Source organism: Pristiophorus japonicus, chromosome 14 (genome assembly GCF_044704955.1).
Source record: "Pristiophorus japonicus isolate sPriJap1 chromosome 14, sPriJap1.hap1, whole genome shotgun sequence".
NCBI classification, from domain to species: domain Eukaryota; kingdom Metazoa; phylum Chordata; class Chondrichthyes; family Pristiophoridae; genus Pristiophorus; species Pristiophorus japonicus.
The window spans coordinates 40,426,210-40,445,101 of NC_091990.1; the positions used below are offsets into that span (position 1 = coordinate 40,426,210).

An 18,892-nucleotide genomic window follows, 5' to 3' on the forward strand; every position below is an offset into this window, starting at 1 on the left:
ACAGATTTCCTAAAACGATTTCAAGTACCTTTTAAAAGAGGTCTCATCAACCTAGACTTTTCGATCAGCATTAATACCACTGGTAACCACGAGTGTTACAATAACACTGATCAGGAATTGAAGGCAGCCATCTTTAAAATCAAGGGTCTGACATTGCTCAGTCCGCAAGGTAACACGCTAAACATTTATTGGATCCGCTGTGGCAGGCCACACTCCTGAGTGATGTCTGTCAGAAATGCAAGTAACTGCTAATGAAAACTAGCAGCCAGTCGCAGTGAGGAGTCTCCGCGATGCTGGGGAACAAGGTGAGACTGGAGCACTGGGGGGGGGGGGGGGGCGGGGGGGGGGCGGAGGGGAAGCCCGCTAACATGCAAAGAACACACTCGGGCGGATTCTCCAGTCATTTGCGCTCCGTTTTTCGCCCCAGGGTGGTGGTGGTGAGATCTTCTGGGCGTGCGGTCAGCCTCCAGTACCCCGCGGGGATTCCGGGGCCAGTTTAGTGGCGGAGTGGAGCAGCTCCACCCGGAAGAGCTGCGCCCGGTGTGTAACGCCCCTGTTTGTGACACCGGAGCGCTTTTTCCCTCTAGCCCGACCTGTACGCCCCGAAGCGCACCCCGCAGTGAATGCCTGAGGAATTGGGCGATCCAACTATACCGACTTCAGAGAGGTAAGCAATGCAGTCCGAAGGTAAATGTGATTGTTTTTTCTTTTCTTTTTTTTTGTGATTTATGTTGTGGTGGAGCGGACTATGTATTGGAAATGTTTTTGTGGGTTTTTTTCAGATTTTTATTTCCCCCCCAGGCGTCTCTCGGAGCGCTCCCGGCCCGGCTCTTTAGCTTGGGAGTTTTCCACGCTAGCGCCCAAGAGAGGTGTACAACGCCTCCCTTAGCGCTGCGCCCCAGACTCGGGGCCCAGCTACCCAATTTTGATGAGTGAGGCATAAACTATTTCCCGGTGCAAACTTTACCGCCCAGCCTCCATTACCGTCCTGAAATCATCAAAGGCGAGTTTGTCAAAATATAATTGACAACATTAGCACTATCTCCGCTTCTTGGAGGATCTGGCAGGAGGTGTGGAAGAAAGTGAATAATTTAAAGGCACAAAGATAAGGAACGATTATAACTGGAAAGTTGATTGAACAATGTTAGCTCTGCAATCCCACACTCCCAATGGGGGATACGGTTACAACATTGTAGCGGCAGTTCTCTGGCCCATGCTCCCTGCAAGCCAGGAGTCATGGAGTGCAAATCACACGTGTTGCAAATTACTCACGATAGGAGAATTAATGCACTACATGAAGGAATTTCCATGGGCTAAATTACTCCCACAGCTTTTAAATTTAAAGGCAACACAGGCATACAGTAGAAGGGGTTAACATGGCAGCACCCAATGCCCCTTCAAGCTGTAACCTTCAAGATAAAAACTGGGAGAATTTATATTTCCTTTCCTGCCCTTTCTCACAGTTCAATCATGCTGTCATAACACAGGGCAATAATTGCAAATTACATTTACATTTGTCAAAACTGCATATATTAACATTTAGTCATGGAACCTCATCAAAGGGAACCTTTGGAAAGGTGAACACTGGTGACATCACTGGGGGAGACTGGCTGGGAGGGGTTCCTGAGCCCAACAAATTGAGGAAGTTGAATGAATATGACATGCATAATCTTCTATTTAAGGTGTGTAAGTGTTAACTCAGCTCCCTTGTAGTCAGGCTCTGTAACTTCTTGAAGTCTGCTCCCTCAGATAGGGATGAGATAGCTATTACATATATATGAAAACTCATTAGAAAAGGGAATAGTGCCAGAGGACTGGCAGACAGCTAATCTTATCCACATATTTAAAAAGGAAGATAGAACAAGTCCATGGAACTATAGACCAGTTATCTTAACATTGGCGATAGAAAATACACTGGAATCTTTACTCAAAGAGGTAATAGAAAAAACATCTAGAAATTGAAAATATAAAAAAGTGTAATCAGTATGGATTTCAAAAGGGAAGGCCATGTTGACCAACCTGACTGAATTCTTTGAAGAAGTAACAAAGAGAGTAGACAAGGATGATGCAGAAGATGCAATATATTTGGAGTTTCAAATTATCGTTGATACGGATAGTAGACTCATGGCTAAGGTCAGAGCATGTGCTGTCAGTGGACAGGTAGCAGAATGGATAGTAATCTGGCTACAAAATAGGAAACAGAGAGTAGGGGTTAATGGTAGCTCCTCAGATTGGTAAAGGTGGAAAGTAGTGTTCCACAAGGATTGGTACCGAGACTACTGTTGTTCATCATTTACATTAATGATTTGAACTCGGGAATCAGAAGTGCAATTTCAAAAATTGTGGATGGCACCAAATTAGGAAGTGTAGTTAATACAAAGGAAGTATCTGACAAAATGCAGGATGAAATTAATAAACGTAATAAACAAACATGTAATTTGCAAATTAATTTGGACAGTTTGGTCTCCATATTATAAAAGGGTTATAGAGGCTTGGGGAAATTGCAAACGAGATTTGCAAGGTTGATACCAGAACTGAAAGGATATACTTATCAGGAAAGGCTGAACAGGCTGGGGCTGTTTTCTATTGATGAGGTAATGCTGAGGGGTGACCTGATAGAGGTCTTAAAGATAATGAAAGGGTTTGAGAGGTAGAGGAAATGTTTCTACTTGACGGGGTGTCCAAAACTAGGGGCAGAAATTGGCCCTTTCCTTAAGGCTACTTTAACACCAGAAAGCGACAATCACGCTGTGGAGATCAAGGACCGCTGACTTTTCGTGGAATGGCCACCGTTATCAAAGTTCCACTCCCGTGTTATCCTGGCGGTGACCCGTTCCCCCCCTTACCGCTCCGCTGCTGCCGATCCGTGCTAAGTGTGTCATCACCGTGTGCACCGCCAATCTACCCCACCGATGGTGAAATTTCACTGTGAAAATCTTCGGCACACCCGGCGGTGCCAAAACAAGCTGTTTCCCAGTGATCCAGTGAGGCTGTGGCCTTCTGCAATGGCGGCGCAGCTCCGCTTAAAGGGGAGGGCGCACTGCCGCCATGTATTTTTTGTCGGCGACTGCCATGTCAGCCCGAAAATTATGCCCCTGGGTTTGGCCGGGCCGCCAACAGGCAGCCTGGCACCCTCTCTTGGGTACCAGGCTGCTGGCCCGGCTGAAACCCTCCCTGGTGGCCCAGTAGGCTGAAGTTTTAAAATCGCGAAGGCTCTCCCCTTTAAGTGAAAGGAAGAGCCGTGGTGATGCCATCGCGGCGGTGAATCCGCACCAACCCCAACTTCCGTCCCTCAGGTGTTGCCACCGCCGCCCGTCCCCATTTAGAGCAACTTCCGGATCCGAGTTAAAAATAAACAAAGAGCAGAATTTCGCTCAAGAGGCGACCTCAATCACCGTGACAGTAAAAACACACAAAACGGGGTGGGAGCGCTCTGGTGCCTCTAGAAGTCATAAATATAAGACAGTCACAAATAAATTCAATGGGGAATTAAGGAGGAACTTCTTTACTCAAAGAGTGGCAAGAATGTGGAGTCGTTGAGGCAAATAACAGAGATGCATTTAAGGGGAAGTTAGATAAGCACATAAGGGAGAAAGAAATAGAAGGATATGTTCTGACGAAAGGTCACTGACCTGAAACGTTTTCTCCGCAGGTAATGCCTGAACTATATTTCCAGCATTTTCTTTTTCATTAAAGAAGAATATGCTGCTAGGGTTAGATGAAAAGGGGTAGGAGGAGACTTGTTTGGAGGCCGAATGGCATCGGGATAGACATGTTGGGCTGAATGGCCTGTTTCTTTGCGGCAGATGTGACAATTTTTAAACAAAAATGTTCAAAAAGTGATGCCAAACCAGAATTTTTAAACGAGTTCCCGAATGTAAAGCTTTCTGAATTTCCTCTGTTGTGTAAGAAGAATACACAATAAGAGATAGCAACATAACAAGGATTTGTGTTAAATTAAGGGCACTGATTGAGCTATAAAGACTGGTAGTCAAAGGCCAGACTTAACAGTAAATTGCATTTACATAGCAACTTTAATATAATAAGACATGCCAAGTTAATGCATTGAGACAAAATGGTGAGTAGTAGGAAAGGAGTTAGGAAAGGTAGTTGAAGACTTGATTAAAGAATTATTATCTGAGGGCGTTATAATTTTGAAAGAAGCGACTGAGATAGCAAGGTGGAGGAGTTTTGTGAGAGCATTTCCAAAGTGTGGTACTAAGACAGCTGAAGGCTCTGTCACCGAGAAGAAAATGGGGTATGAAAAGGAGGCCACCATCATCATCATCATGGGCAGTCTCTCGGAATCGAGGAAGACTTACTTGCACTCTTAACATGAGTTCTTAGGTGGCTGTACAGTCCAATACTGTACAGGTGGGACAGATAGTCGTTGAGGGAAGGGGTGGGTGGGACAGGTTTGCCGCATGCTCTTTCCGCTGCCTGCGCTTGATTTCTGCACGCTCTCGGCGACGAGACTTGAGGTGCTCAGCGCCCTCCGGGATGCGGTTCCTCCACTTAGGGCAGTCTTTGGCCTGGGTCTCCCAGGTGTCAGTGGGGATGTTGCACTTTATCAGGGAGGCTTTGAGGGTGTCCTTGTAATGTTTCCGCTGCCCACCTTTGGCTCGTTTGCCGTGAAGGAGGGCCGAGTAGAGCACTTGGTTTGGGAGTCTCATGTCTGGCATGCGAACTATGTGGTCTGCCCAGCAGAGCAAAACAGCACAAGGGGTATCTCAGCACACTGTGCTGGAAGAGTTGAAGAGGTGGTGGGAGGAGTGAGGTAATGGAGATTTATAAATGAGACACGAGTTTTGAATTCAAGGCATTAGGAGACAGGGCGCCAAAAGAGGTTTGCGAGACAAGGTGATACAAGAGTGGGATCTAGTGTGAGATAGGATAAGGGTGACAGAATTCTATACAAGTTGCAGTTTAAGTAGGGTGGAGCTCAGGATACTGGTAAGGAGAGTGCTTGAGAGGTCAATCATAGAGGTGATGAAGGTGTGGATGAGAATTTTGGTGGTGGTGAAGATGAGGTAAGACCAGAGATGGATGAAATTGTGGATGAAAATACAGTCTTGGATAGGATTTGAGTTTTGAAGCTCAGCTCGGGGTCAGCTTTATAATGTGTACCATGACATGTTGAGGATATTCTATACCTTAGTCTCTGTATTTCTATCTCAGTTTCAGCTGTTGTAAAGCACGCTTACACTTTTTAATATCTGTTATAAAACAATTGGATTTTGAATGCTGTTTTCCATTTTACACTTTGCATTTGAGCTGATCTCTTAGGGCTGCTGGGCTCCCTGTATAATATGAAGACCCAGAGTGCAAACCCATGGAACCCAGTTCCTTTGACTTAAATTGGTGTCTTTAACCCAGTGGCGCATTCATATCCCCATAATATTATGGATGTACAGCGCTGTCAGTTCTCCGAACGACTGGTTGTTTACACTGTGGAGTACCGCTATTGAGGGAGAGCCAGATGTCTGCCCACAGCTTCAATATAGGCATTAATGCATATTGAAGCTAGTACAGTGCACCTACAGCACCAGACAGTTTACTGAAACAGTATTGCAAGAGGCACAGTGGCCAAATAGGTGTGTGAATAACTGTTCTATGTAAGGACTTCTGCACTCAGCAATGCACTTGGTGCAAAAATCTAAGTATATTCAGAACTAGAACATTTCACTTTATTTGGTAAATGATTCATACTGAATTTTCCTGGCGAGATATTATTGTAGTGCTTTGGGGAAACATACTCCACTGACGTCTGTTGTGCTTGTAAACAGTTAATACAGTACCAATTCGGTGAACTAAGTGTGAGAATTGGTGATTTTGAAGCTCTGAAAGGGCTGCTTCCATTGACCAGCTCTGTGCCAACTGAGAGCATGACAACAACAACAACCACCTGGATTTATACAGCACCTCTAACATAGTAAAACGTCCCAATGCGCTTCACAGGAGCGTTAGCAAACAAAAATTTGGCAGATGACCACATGCGTGATCAAAGTGGTGACCCATGTCACGATTTTTGTTTCATGCTTTTCCTCTCCTTTCTTAATGTTCTGCCCTTACCTTGCACATGTCATTGACTCAAGAGAGAGAGAGAGGGGCTGCCAAGTCCATGCTCGTGCCACTTGAGTCAGGACCTGCAAGACACAGCTACCCTTCCAAGCAGAGATGAGGCTATCTCCCTGTAATAGGGAAGGAACTTCAGAGTGGTGATGCATGCCTGGTGGTCCCAAGCACTTTCCACTGGTTGGCTATGGGTGTATGTTTGCAGCTGTCTGGAGCAGGCCATAGCCCACTCTTGTAGTTGTAGACTTGCCTAGGCCAGACAGACTGAAGATGAGCAATAATTTAAAAAAAAATTACATTGAAAAAGTGTTCAGAAAAATAACATTAAAATCTAAATGATTAAATAAAGTCAATGTTTCCGCTAAATGTAATTATAACTCTTATTATCTGTTCTGCGTCCTATACACTGCGGCAAGCCAGAAAAGTTCAATGAAATATAAGCAAGTTCAAAGTAAGAGAACATGAATGGTGACAGGTCTTAACTTAAGTGAACAGAGACCGGGGAAACACACTCTGTTCTCACTGCAAAACAGATGGGGGACTGAATGAGGCTTTTAATATATTCAGAGTGGTTGGGAAGAAGTTGTTTGTGTTGAAGAATTGGGAACATAATTAAAGCTATTGAAACACTAAACAAAATGTATCTTAAGGAGTAACCGTTTTACAAGTGATGGTAATTATGAATTGGACTGCCAATTGGAGCAGTAAAGGAATAGATAACTGGAGCATTCAAAAGGAAAAGGCAATGGGTAGATTCTCAATTCAGTGAATAGAATATGGACCATTCCAAAGCAGCAGGAAGATGGGAGGAGACCAAGTGGGTCATGCACATACACCTAAATAATACAGTGAGATAGATGGGCCAACTTGTCTTTTCCCATTCATACCTTTTAAAGAAATAGATAAGAAAATGATTACCTGTATCCCTACAGATGAACGCCACTTTCTTTGGCGTGGCTGCAGCTTTGGTTCATTGCGACTCAGAATGCCTTTACTAATTCCAGTTCCATCAGAGCTCTTCATTGAAGAACGGCTTGGGGCAAAGGACTCCAAGGCCAGATGCAGTGCTTTGGTACTGTCAAGACTGTCTGTTGAATTGCACTGGGATTTAATATCTTTTGACCAGGATGTGGACCGGTGTACCTCATTCTGCAGGTATGCATCCTGGGTTGACTCTGTGCTGCTCTGGGCTGTCACTGAGATAATTGGTTTTGTAGCCATCCGAGGAGGAATTGGAGGAGCTTTCTTGTAATTAAATGCTAGAAATGGGATTCAAGATGGAAGCTTGTTAAAATGCTTAATTCCACAATATTTTTGCATTTAGAATGACATTGTTCATTATAAGCACAGTGGCTGATATTGCAATGATTCATCTCCTTAGCACTGATGTGTGATGGACATTGGCTCCCATATTATGTGATACTGAAACCTGGTCCATTCGGTGCCATGTTCACCTGCTGTACCATAATGCACTATTGAAGCATCCAAGGTGCTCAGAGCCAACAAACTGCCCATGGGCTCATTCTGCTCATGGTTCTGATATAAATGAGAGGCCCACCCCCCAATTTGAGACTGGGCACCTGAGCCGCGCTCCAGACAACATCCATTTGGCTCAGATGCTTTAGTGGAGGCCTACACCAAAATGTGACCCTCTCCTTCCGATATAGCTTCCTTTCTGTCTGCCATTTCCCTTATTCAATGTCCAATCCATGAAAGGTGGTCTTAGTGGCCCATAGAAATACTGAGAAATACATGGCAATGCAAAAGGGTAACTGGCAGCTCTTTCACGGCTGCTGGTGCTTGACATTCCTCCTGGTTTCAATCGTGCTCCCAACGTGCTGCACTCCAAATGCCAAGAGCACTATTAAAATATGTAAATGAGATAGTATTGTATTATCACATGCAGTCAGCTCATTTCAATGCCTAATGAGCAGCAGTCCAGACACATGCTGGGGAGTGCTTTATTTTGCGCGTGCATGTCAATTTGAGAAACTATGCAGGGCAAAATAAAATGCTTTCAGACTGCTACAATTCAACAGTAGCAGACGAACTTTTATAGCGCTAGCTCAATGTCTCTCAACACTTTAGCGGGCCAAAGAAAACAATGGGTGCCAACCAGGAGAGGAAAGAGAATAAGACAAAAGATTGAAAGGAGAGTTGAAGGCATGATTGAAGAGAAGGGTTTTTATGTTTTTGAAAACAGCTCTAGTGATGGCAAGGTGTAGGGATATAGGAAGGGACATTGGGTTGAAAGAGTTGCCATGGATAGTGCAGAGTATCTAATGGACCAGGGTAACATAGAAACATAGAAAACATAGAAAATAGGTGCAGGAGTAGGCCATTTGGCCCTTCGAGCCTGCACCGCCATTCAATGGCTGATCATTCCTTCAGTACTCCTTTCATGCTTTCTCTCCATATCCCTTGATCCCCTTAGCTGTAAGGGCCATATCTAACTCCCTCTTGAGTATATCCAATGAACTGGCATCAACAACTCTCTGCGGCAGTAACATTTCCACTCTCTGTCCCTGTTGTCTCTAACGGCAATGGAGCACAGAATTTGGAGCAGATTCTCTGCGATTATCTTTAATTCAGAAAGAAAGGAAAGGAAAGGAAAGAAAAGACGGATTCCCGATTCCTGGGATGGGGGCTGATTGTCCGATGAGGAGAGATTGAGTAGACTAGGCCTAAATTCTCTAGAGTTTAGAAGAATAAGAGGTGATCTCATTGAAACATACAAAACTCTTACAGTGCTTGACAGGGAGGATGTTTCCTCTGGCTGAGGAGTCTAGAACCAGGGGTCACAATTTCAGAATAAGGGGGCGGCCATTGAGGACTGAGATGAGGAGAACCCTCTTCACTCAGAGGGTGGTGAATCTTTGGAATTCTCTACCCAAGAGAACTATGGAGGCTTAGTCTTTGAGTATATTCAAGACAGAGATCAATAGATTTTTGGATATTAAGGGAATCAAGGGATATGGGGATAGTGCAGGAAAGTGGAGTTGAGGTAGAATATCAGCCATGATCTCATTGAATGGCAGAGCAGGCTTGAGGGGCTGCTAATTCTTATGTTCTTATGTTCAAAAAGAAAAGAAAGCTGATCTATGACTCTTCTCTGCTGAAACATCAGGGGCCGAAATTGCCCCTCTCCTTAAGGACTATTACCACCGCAAATCGGTGGCCACGCTGCGGAATGGAGTGGCCGTCGACCTTTGGGGGAATGATCACTACTAGACCAATTGCCCTCCCGAGTTATCCCGGTGGTGCCCCGATTCCCCCCTTACCGTTCCGCTGCTGCCGATTGGTGTTAAGCATGTCATCACCGTGCGCACCGCTGATCTAACCCTCCGACAGTGACATTCCCCTCGGAAAATCTTCGGCCCAAAACAACCTTTTCACCGGTGGTCCAGTGAGGCTGTGGTCTTTTGCAGCGGGCTCACTGCCGCTGCCGCCATGTTTTTTTTTTGTCGGCTGACTGCCCGTTTGGCCTAACAATTATGCCCCCTGGGTTCGGTTGGGTCACCAACAGGCAGTCTGGCACCCCCTCTTGGGTGCTAGGCCACTGTCCTGGCCAAAACTTTCCTTGGTGGCTCAGTGGACTGAAGTTTAAAAAGCGCGGAGGCTCTCCCCTTTAAGTGACGCGGCGCCACGATGATGTCACTGCGGTGGTGAATACGCACCGCCCCGAACAACAGTTGCTGTCACCGCTGCGGTTTTGCCCCACAGGTGTAGTCACCGCCCCCATTATGACTGACTTCTGGAACAAAACAAAAAAAACCAAAAAGCGCAATTTCCCAAAAGAGACTACCTGAACCGCAGCTGCGGTAAAACACATCGAAATGGGGTACGTGCGCCCCGTTTCGGGCGGGGGGCAATTTCTACCCCCAGGTCTCTTGGTCATCGGGGTCCCAATTTGCCCTTGACTATGGGTAGGCCTCCTCTTTGATACCTGCTCCATGGTTAGGCCCTCTCTGGATGGCAAAGCTCTGTATCGAAAATTGCAAGCTTGTTCTGCAATATACCCCCATGCTCTGTCCACGATCTAAAATGTTACTTCAAGATGCCTATATCATGCTCAACATATTATGCTCAATAATTTCATATGCCTCATTGTATCTTTGCTCAGCTGACGGTGTTGCAATCACAATGGTCTCCTGATGCCATAGCTAAAGAAGGTAGCCTTTGTCGCCTAGAAGCTGTGCTTCCAGTTTGGCTTCTCCTTCAAAAAGCACAGCGGATTGTCTTAAATTGAAGGACTCTTCACTACTGCTTGGGAAGTATGTTTTCATCTGCTTGATCTTTGGCGTTAGTCACTGACCACCTGCCGGCGCATTGACGGAGTAGAAACTCTCGCAGTTTATAAAGGGCATACTATTATATATAGGGAGCTGGAGAGCCACATGGGCACCATCAATATTGCCTCAACTTTGGGGAATCCCGTGACATGGAAAAATTGCAGTATTCTGTAGGCAAATAATGCACCAGTGAGTTTCTCCTGGCAAACAATACATCAGCAAGCTGCTTGATTTATCTATGCATTATAGATCGACTGATGCCAGTGTCCCCTATGGTATGTTGGAATGAACTGGAGCTATAACAGTTCAGGAATTTGATGACCTTTATTGCAAAAATCCATCAATGTCCCCTGGTTAAAGGCAGATGTCCTCGGATGTTCCCAGGCAAGTGGCTCTCTGTAAACATGGTTGTGCATGTCAGGGAAAGTCTGCCTCTGGTGCAAGCAAACCTGCCTTGCATCTCTCCTCTCATCCCCTTCTTCCTCTTCCAAAAAACACGAATAGAAATGGCCAGATTCTGATTTCTGATTGTAGCAATCAAAATACTTGCAAACAAAAAAATCCAAAGAAAAATGACAGTATAAAATATCCACTTATCATAAATCCTTCAAGTGGTTCAAGACGAAGGCTGACCACCTATGTTCTCCTAAAGTAGCGGGCACATGACCACGCATTAATGGAGAGATCCTGCTCAGGACGCTCAGAAGCTGCTGCCACTGGAAGATCCCACGCACGCGCGGCCAATTTAAAGGGACCGTGCATGAATAAAAATAATTAGAGAGAACATTAAGAACCAGCAGCTTCTCATGGCATCTAGGGATGGGCAATAAATGCCAGCCTTACCAGCAATGCCCACATCTTGAGAATGAATGAAGAAAACATTAAAACAGGTTGGGATTTAGTTGTGATGTTCCGTGTTATCAAATAATCTCCTGATACTCACTGTCTAGGCTTCGATATAAGAGCCAGCCAATTAGGCAAGGACCTGTTTGTTGCCCATGAAGCTGTAGTCCAATAGGAGTCATTAATTTCAGGATTGGGGCAGGGGATAAGAGATAAGAGATAAGGTCTACTACCGCCTCTAAGAGGTAGGGCCTTTCCGACCAGGGGCAGGTGGATGTACCGACCCATCAGAAATTTCCCCCGGGCTGGAAGCGGCAGAAACAGGTTTCCGTCCCACTTGGCTTGCCCGCCTTGTCGGGCACATGCCGACCCCTTACTGCCCGGCAGCGACCCCTTTTTGCCCCGCCAGGTAAATTGCCCCGCGGAAGCGGAGCGGCCGCTGTTTGGTGCCCCCAACAGCTTTTCCTGGTGGGAAGCTGCCAGTGGCCGGGCAATGCATCCGCCCGTAAAGGGGAGGGCACTTCGCAGCGGTCGCCATTTTATTTTAGTTGGCAATGGCGGTCGTGGGTTCGGCAGGGCTACCAATAGGCAGCCTGGCACCCCCTCGCGGGTGTTGGACCGCTGGCCTGGCCAAAGCCCTCCCTGGGTGGCCTAGTGGGCGCCACTAAAGTGGCTGTAGAGCTTGCAGCGGCCCCCCCCTTTAATGGAAGGGGAGGGACCTTGCTACACGCTCAGCGCGATAATGATGACACCGCCCGCCTTCCACCCCGCTCCTGACCCACTTCTTCCCCGCAGCCACCCAAAACACCGCCCCAACGAAACCACAGAAGAAAAGAGGGCAAAATCCCACTTTTCTCCGTCCCATGGATGAGGGCGGAGAATAATCATTTAATTCTAATTGTGCGCCCCACGTGAGGTGGCAGGCAATTTCGGCCCCAAGGAAGATTGGAAAGAAAAATAAAAGTGACTACATTTAGTAGTACAATATAAGAATGCACCTGAAATGCAATATTAATAGGCAGAGATAGATAGGATGATCTTGGTTAGAGTTGAGCATTCACATTCATTTTGAGTCATATGCATGTTCTGATAAAATCCGTGTGACAGTCAAATGGTCTGAATCCAGTTCTGAATTCCATATGATATCTCTATTTACTGAATCTTCTATTCCACAAGAATGGATTTTCTGAAATACAAATTTGTCTGAACTAGCTAAATTGAGAAATGCTCCAAATCAATCTGAATTGGTTCTTTTGGCGAACGGCTTGAGAATGGATCGCTCATTATTATTCTGAGCATGTTGCCATTACTATCGGCTGAACTGCTGAGGACAATTCTTCATGGATGATACCAGAGAGCAACAAAAGAAAGAGTGAGTCAGAACTCTGTGATCATCCTTCAGATCTATTGATTTCTGATGTTACACAATAAATCTCCTTACTACCTCTGTGCTCACAGAAACTCATTAAACTCCTCTCAGGCAAGAGCTGTGATAGACATACCAAGAACATCAGACTGTATTGAAACTGAATCCAAAAAAATAAAAACACGGCACAGCTGTCAGATTCTCAAACATTTTCACCATATATATCCTGAATCTGGATGTTTCAGAAAATAATGTGGTTGTTACAGAAAGGGTGGAATTAAACATCCAGCTTACTCGGAAATGAATGCTTTCAATTTGTAACAGTAGCTTTTGCAATGTATTTACCCCTCAGTGTTAGGCTTTTGGTAGCATGAAGATCTATCTAGAAACGTCCATAACACACTTCAGTTCCTACTGATCTCTCTTTGATCTACAATCGTAATCCAAAACACAAACAACTAAAGAGCTTTTCCCAAAGCAACTATTAATATTTTCCACAGCAGCGGTAAACTTACCCTGTGATTCCATTCTAATTGAAAAATCTATCTCCAGATGCACCAGCCATCTTGACAGCTGAGATCTTGTCAAACAGCACAATTGATGGATTCTATTTTAAACTAAGTGCAGTTTTGAGAGGAACTTCTGCAGGAAATTGCTGTTCGGAGACTGAAACAACAATTCAGTGCCGTCCATACGTGAATGCTACATGGAGATATAACTGCTGCTGTCTGCGTGTTGCCTACCCGTCAATCGCAGAGTGCGAAAAGGACAGTTGATTGGCCCGGAATTAGCGGTCCTGAATACAGCAAAGTGTTCACCGTCACTTTGCCTTTGAAACTGACCGCAACTTCCGGATTCAGCGCCTGCGCAGCCTAACATGCAAATGCTAATGTTGAGGTCGGTCATTCATTGCTCCTCCACAGGCTGCGCTGTGCACTACTTCTTGTGTCAGGCATGCAGTGTCAGGATAAAGCACTCCCAGGTTAAGTGGTGCAAAACCTCTATACCCTGTATCAACTCTAACCGTAGAAGAGCACCCTTCACCTGTACCAGTGTGAAATGTTGCCAGTTTGCCCTTCAACCATGCTGTAGCCTCTCCAATTGCCAATTGAATGCTAGCTGTTTTACATTGGGCTTGTGCTCACAAAGAACTGAATTGAGTCTGCCCAAACTCATCTGCAGCCTGACATGCAGCCATCAGTCTGAAACTTGAACCAGGGAACCAGCAGCGAGGGACCAGTGTGTAACCCATTGCACTATCCTCTCTTGTTGCTTTGCCACATATTCCTCACATGCATTAAACACATCTCATTAAATGTTGCAAGGTACTATTCTAAGAAAGTGTTAACACGATTGTAATGATAAAACAATGAAATTAGTTTTGATCTTTAGTTCATTTGCTTGGCAATTGGCATTCCTATTGATTGAAATGTAATCTGAATGAGAATGTGTTGGCACTGGTACAGCGTGTTTAGTACTCTACTTATATTGCACTCAATTCTCATCTAACAAGGAATCTGCACAGGCTAGGGATGATATAATGTATGTGAATATTCAGTGAATATTTTAATCTGTTAGATCATCAAAATGGTCATCCAGTTAAGAGCCACCTAACCAGATGGAATAAAAAGGGACAAAAAAATAAACAAGGACATATGTTGTTGCAGAGAGATGCCCGCCATAAACTGTTGCATGATAGGGATCGGTCTTGTATCAAACATAATCATTTTAACCCAAGCCTTCCATTCGTCAAAAACATTATACTGGAACCCCCTGACAAAGCACATCAGTGCAAAAATCAGAACAGCAGGTTGCAGCTCTACTTTCGACCAGACCTTAAGATAAGGAAGGAAGTCAATCTGTGGGGATCAACCTTGCCCGGAGACCTGATACTGGAGGAGGCAGAGTGGGTAGCCTTTGCTCTAATCCAGCCTGTCCTCCTCATAACCTGATAACCTCGGTCTGCCCCTTCATTTCGATTGTGGCTTTTGATAACATTATAATACATAATTGGGTTCCGTAATACAGTGATTGATGTGATTTAGTCAGTGTAATCTATCATACCCCTTGTCATTATGCTCGTCGGACTAGCTAAATTCAGAATAAAACCTCAACTGGTCTGAATAAGTCCTTGATTTTCATTGTTATATTGGCCCTGAAATTGTGGTGTCTGTGACAGCATATTCTCAGAGTATGCCGTCGTTGAAATACCCCGCAAATTCCGGATTTCCGCATGCACGAAATTTGGAACTTGCAATCTGTCAAGGTATGCCTCGACAGATCATCCGAAACACCTGAAAACTGAGTTGGCACAGAGTTGGGCTATTGGCCCAGTGACTGGCCAGCAATTGCCATGTAAGTCTTATGGTTGATGCAAGCTTGTATCAGCATATGGGGCTATCTAAGCCTTAAACGTTTTCATATCCTAATTTTTGTACATACACTTTATTAAATGAGTTTATACAAATATTGGTCCAATTATAGCCTTAATGATGTTTAATATTATCAAAAAAATATTTTTTTATTGAGGTTGGTTCAATGAAGGAACTAATTAATAAAATTGCAATTCTGTACATTGTACTATTATTAGATTTGGGGATTCCATTGCATATCTTTAGAGGATTCCCTTTGTAAATGATTGCATAGGAATCTTCCTTTGTCATTGGAGGACCGGGCCCAGGTGATCCCAGAGACGCTTCCGAACTGCCTGCGTCCCGTGGGATCCATGGGCCATCACACTGCCCTCCGTCTCGACGCCCACAACTCTTCCCAGCCCGGGCGCCAGGGAGTAATTCCGAAAATGTTTCGTGGGTCAGAGGCTGGAGGTATGCCTCCGACTGCAATTACTGGGCTGATATATATTTTGGAACTCATTTGCCGTGCTTATTAAAAAGTGGGTGGTATTATTGCATTGAGATTCTTCTGAGAAGGGTGAGTTTGTGGAACAGCCTGCACCTGCTAAAATAAATAGTCAGCAGAGACTAAGTAACAAACAGTGAGCAATCAGACTGTACACAAACCACCGGCACTCCTCTTCCATTTCAATAATACAGAATGGCCACATTGAAAATTCCTTGGCCTGTGTCACTCCCAATGGATCAAATCCTCAAAACTAGATGAATACAGGGTTCCGTGGAGAATCATGATAAATACAGATTTTGAAGAATCCAGCAATGGCAAATCAAAAAACAAAGGATTTGTGTCCTGGGAAATCCACATCATCCCTTACATTTATCTTTAAAGTCCTATTCAAAAATTTGTTCGACCAGATGTGATTTGGTTATGGAATAATGTCCTGTTGCTAATTGAGTCAGTTAGGCTGCCTCTAAACATGGAAATTTGTCTTGCAAAGCCTGTTTCCATTGTAACCACATCCCTTTAAAACACTGATAGCTCAAACTGAGTCTAGAGGGTTGATCTGTAGAACTGGCAAGGCATAAAACACTTAAATTAAAGATGGGCAGTTGGTATCATCATCCTCACTGTCAGTACTTACAAGCGCTGGATTTAATAGCACCGACACTCGTGGCAGGCATCATGGGTGCTGACATAGAAAATACAGACAAGCAGTCATCATCCTGTGAGCATCCAGCTTGAATGGCACGTAGATAGCTGTGGCTTCGCATTCGAAAGCAGCCAGGCAGGTCGAGAGCCTCCACAGCTTGGGATTCCATTTCACCAAAGACCGACTCACACACCACTTCGAACTGTCTATTCAGATCAGACTCGCCAATCTGCAGTAATTCAAACACATTTCCTATTAATGGAGGCAAATCTGTTTCATGTTAGGTTATCTCATTAAATATTTAATAATGTTGACACCAAATACAGTGTGTATCAAAGCTGTGAATTGCTCTTCCTAACTCCAATTATTTTTATAAAATGTGCTTAATATTTTTATTCCCCCCGCCCTGCATTCCCACTCTTCTCAGGTTAAAACTCCCAGCCACAGATTATTTTTTCCACAATATATAAGCGCATTGTGACAGGAGTGAGTGGTAGAGTGGATCACGCTCTGGCATTTCATCTTTAGAATATGGGTTCCAATCTAGTCCAGATCAATGGAATGAAATTCTTCCCTGTCTGTCAGTTGTACCAGTTCTGTGAAATCCAACAATCTCCATCCAGTCTCGAGCAATCTGGTACAAATTAACATTTAATTAGAAATCTTATCTGGGAGCCCACAGCAGGAATTGCGTGGGAAGGTGAGAAAGTGTCACACTGGTGCCATAGAGATGGTCCTCTGAGACTTAGGTCGAGGTAGATTCAGTCTGAGCTATACCCGAAAGAGCTTGTAAAAAAGTCCTCAAAGTATATTGCAGGTGCATCAACATCAATAAGGTGAAAAGATAAGTGAATGTTTTGAGTAGAGACCAGAGGCTGGATTTTTGTTTATTTGCCGCCCCTGTTAGCGTCCCGGAGGGGCGGCAGTGGCGGTGGTAAGCGCTTCCAGGCGGGCAGCCAGTTTCCCCCGCCCCGCGGGGAGATTCGCCGCCGGTTTCGACGGGACGCGGAGCATTATCGCCCGGAAGAGGCGAGCCGGTGTGCAATGCCCCTGGTTGCGACACTGGCTCGATTTCTGGCTGCCGCCCGACCCGTAGCGCCCTGTAGAGCGCCCTGCTGGGACTGCCTGTGACAGCGGGCGGTCCAACCTGTGGAGGCTGCAGTGAGATAAATAATGTCGACCTCAGGTAAGTGTGATTGCTTTTTATTTTATTTTGTGATTTATGTTGTGAGGGCGTGAGTTATTTATTGGGAATGTCTTTGGTGGGTTTTATTCCGGTTATTTCCCCCTCCAGGCCTCTCAGGGCACTCCGAGGCCGGCAGTTTAGCTCAGAATTTCCACATGCTCAGCCGGCCTAGTGCCCTAAGAGAGGTGCGCAATGCCTCCCTTAGTGCTCCGTCCCACACTCAGGGCCCAGCTGATGCATTTTGCTGAATGAGGCGCAAACCTTATTGCTCCACCGCTATTACCGCCCTGAAATGAGCAGGACAGAAAATCAAGCCCCTCAAATGCTGACAGGCCTACTGTCAATTTCCAGCATTTTCATTTTTTTATGTCAGCACGTTCTGTTTTTTCTTTTATTCGTGTTGACATTAAGTGCTTAAATTTATAAAGTTCACGCCTGGAATTTCTGCGGGGGATCTCTGGTGGGAGATTGACAGAAGGCATTGGAAGAAAATGGCCGTTTATCGGGGTTTCTGTCAATCATCTAATGAAGTTACCCCGATGAGCACAAAATTCAGTGCAAATAGTAAAACAAGTATTTTAAAATATAGGGATCAATTTTCCCCAAAGCCCTTTTTTGGCCTACTTGAAGAGTTACGCCTGTTTTTTGGGGCCCAACTACGGCAAAAAAAAATCATCCAACTTTCTACGTTTGAATTGTTGATTTTGGCGCCGCCTAGCCTGTCCTTTAGCTTTGGGGGTAGAGCCTAAGATCCGTGCCAAAAAGAGCGGGTTGCCAGGGTAACGAGGGACACACTGCGGGCTGAGGCTGGAAAGTGAAACATACAACACATTCTGGCCAGCTCACAGCAACCTGCACAAGCACATTGCAGCAGCATTCCATCATTAAATTATTAAAGTGTTTATGCCAAAAGTCTATGTCCCCCCTCCCGATGCCGGGTGCCGCTCCTAACCCTGACCGAAAGGCCTCCCGGTGCCAAGTGTTGGGAACCGCTCCTAACCCTGGTCGAAAGGCTTCCTCCCCTCTCCCCTCTCACCTCTCACCTCTCACCTCTCACCTCTCACCTCTCTCCTTTCTCCTTTCTCCTCTCCCTCCCCTTTCTCTGCTGCTGCTGTCCGGGACGTGGAACTGCATCTGCCGTGCTGATTCCCTTACCTACGTCGATTTTGTTAACTGCCCAGAAGGTTTTTCCAAAGTGGTTACATACGCCGTCCTGAGAAAAATTGGAGTAAATCGGAGCTGGCCAAACTTGCTTAAGTGGCCAGAATTGGCGCGGGCGGCAGGTTAAGCCCCAACGAGGTAAAAAAAAACTAACCTAAAAAAATCGTAATTGAGTTACGCTGGCGCAGAAACTTTGGGAAAACTTGGGATATTTTAATTTAGGCCAACAAAAGTGGCACGCGCCAAAAGAACGGTGCAGATAACTGGGGAAAATTGAGCCCATAGTTTTATTCTTACTGTATACAGCTGTTTTTAAAAATTCTATATTTGGTCTCAAGAACGTTTTCCCTCATGGTGATTGTATGAGGAGAATCTGACTGGATTTAGTTCAAGGTGACATTGTGCTTGGAATCGATGCAAGTTTTTGTATCCAATGACAGTAAAAGGGAGTGTTTCAGAACTTT

At 45.1% G+C, this 18,892-nt stretch overlaps 1 protein-coding gene across 1 annotated transcript in view; it reads right to left on the reverse strand.

Moving 5' to 3' along the window:
- Positions 1-18,892, reverse strand: part of LOC139279381 (disks large-associated protein 2-like) — a 125,962-nt gene that overhangs the window by 42,140 nt on the left and 64,930 nt on the right. The window contains exons 4-5 of the mRNA XM_070898506.1: positions 16,073-16,310; positions 6,994-7,334 (exon numbers count right to left, since the gene is read on the reverse strand). Coding sequence (XP_070754607.1) covers positions 6,994-7,334; positions 16,073-16,310 — 579 coding nt within the window. The remainder of the gene's footprint in view (positions 1-6,993; positions 7,335-16,072; positions 16,311-18,892) is intronic.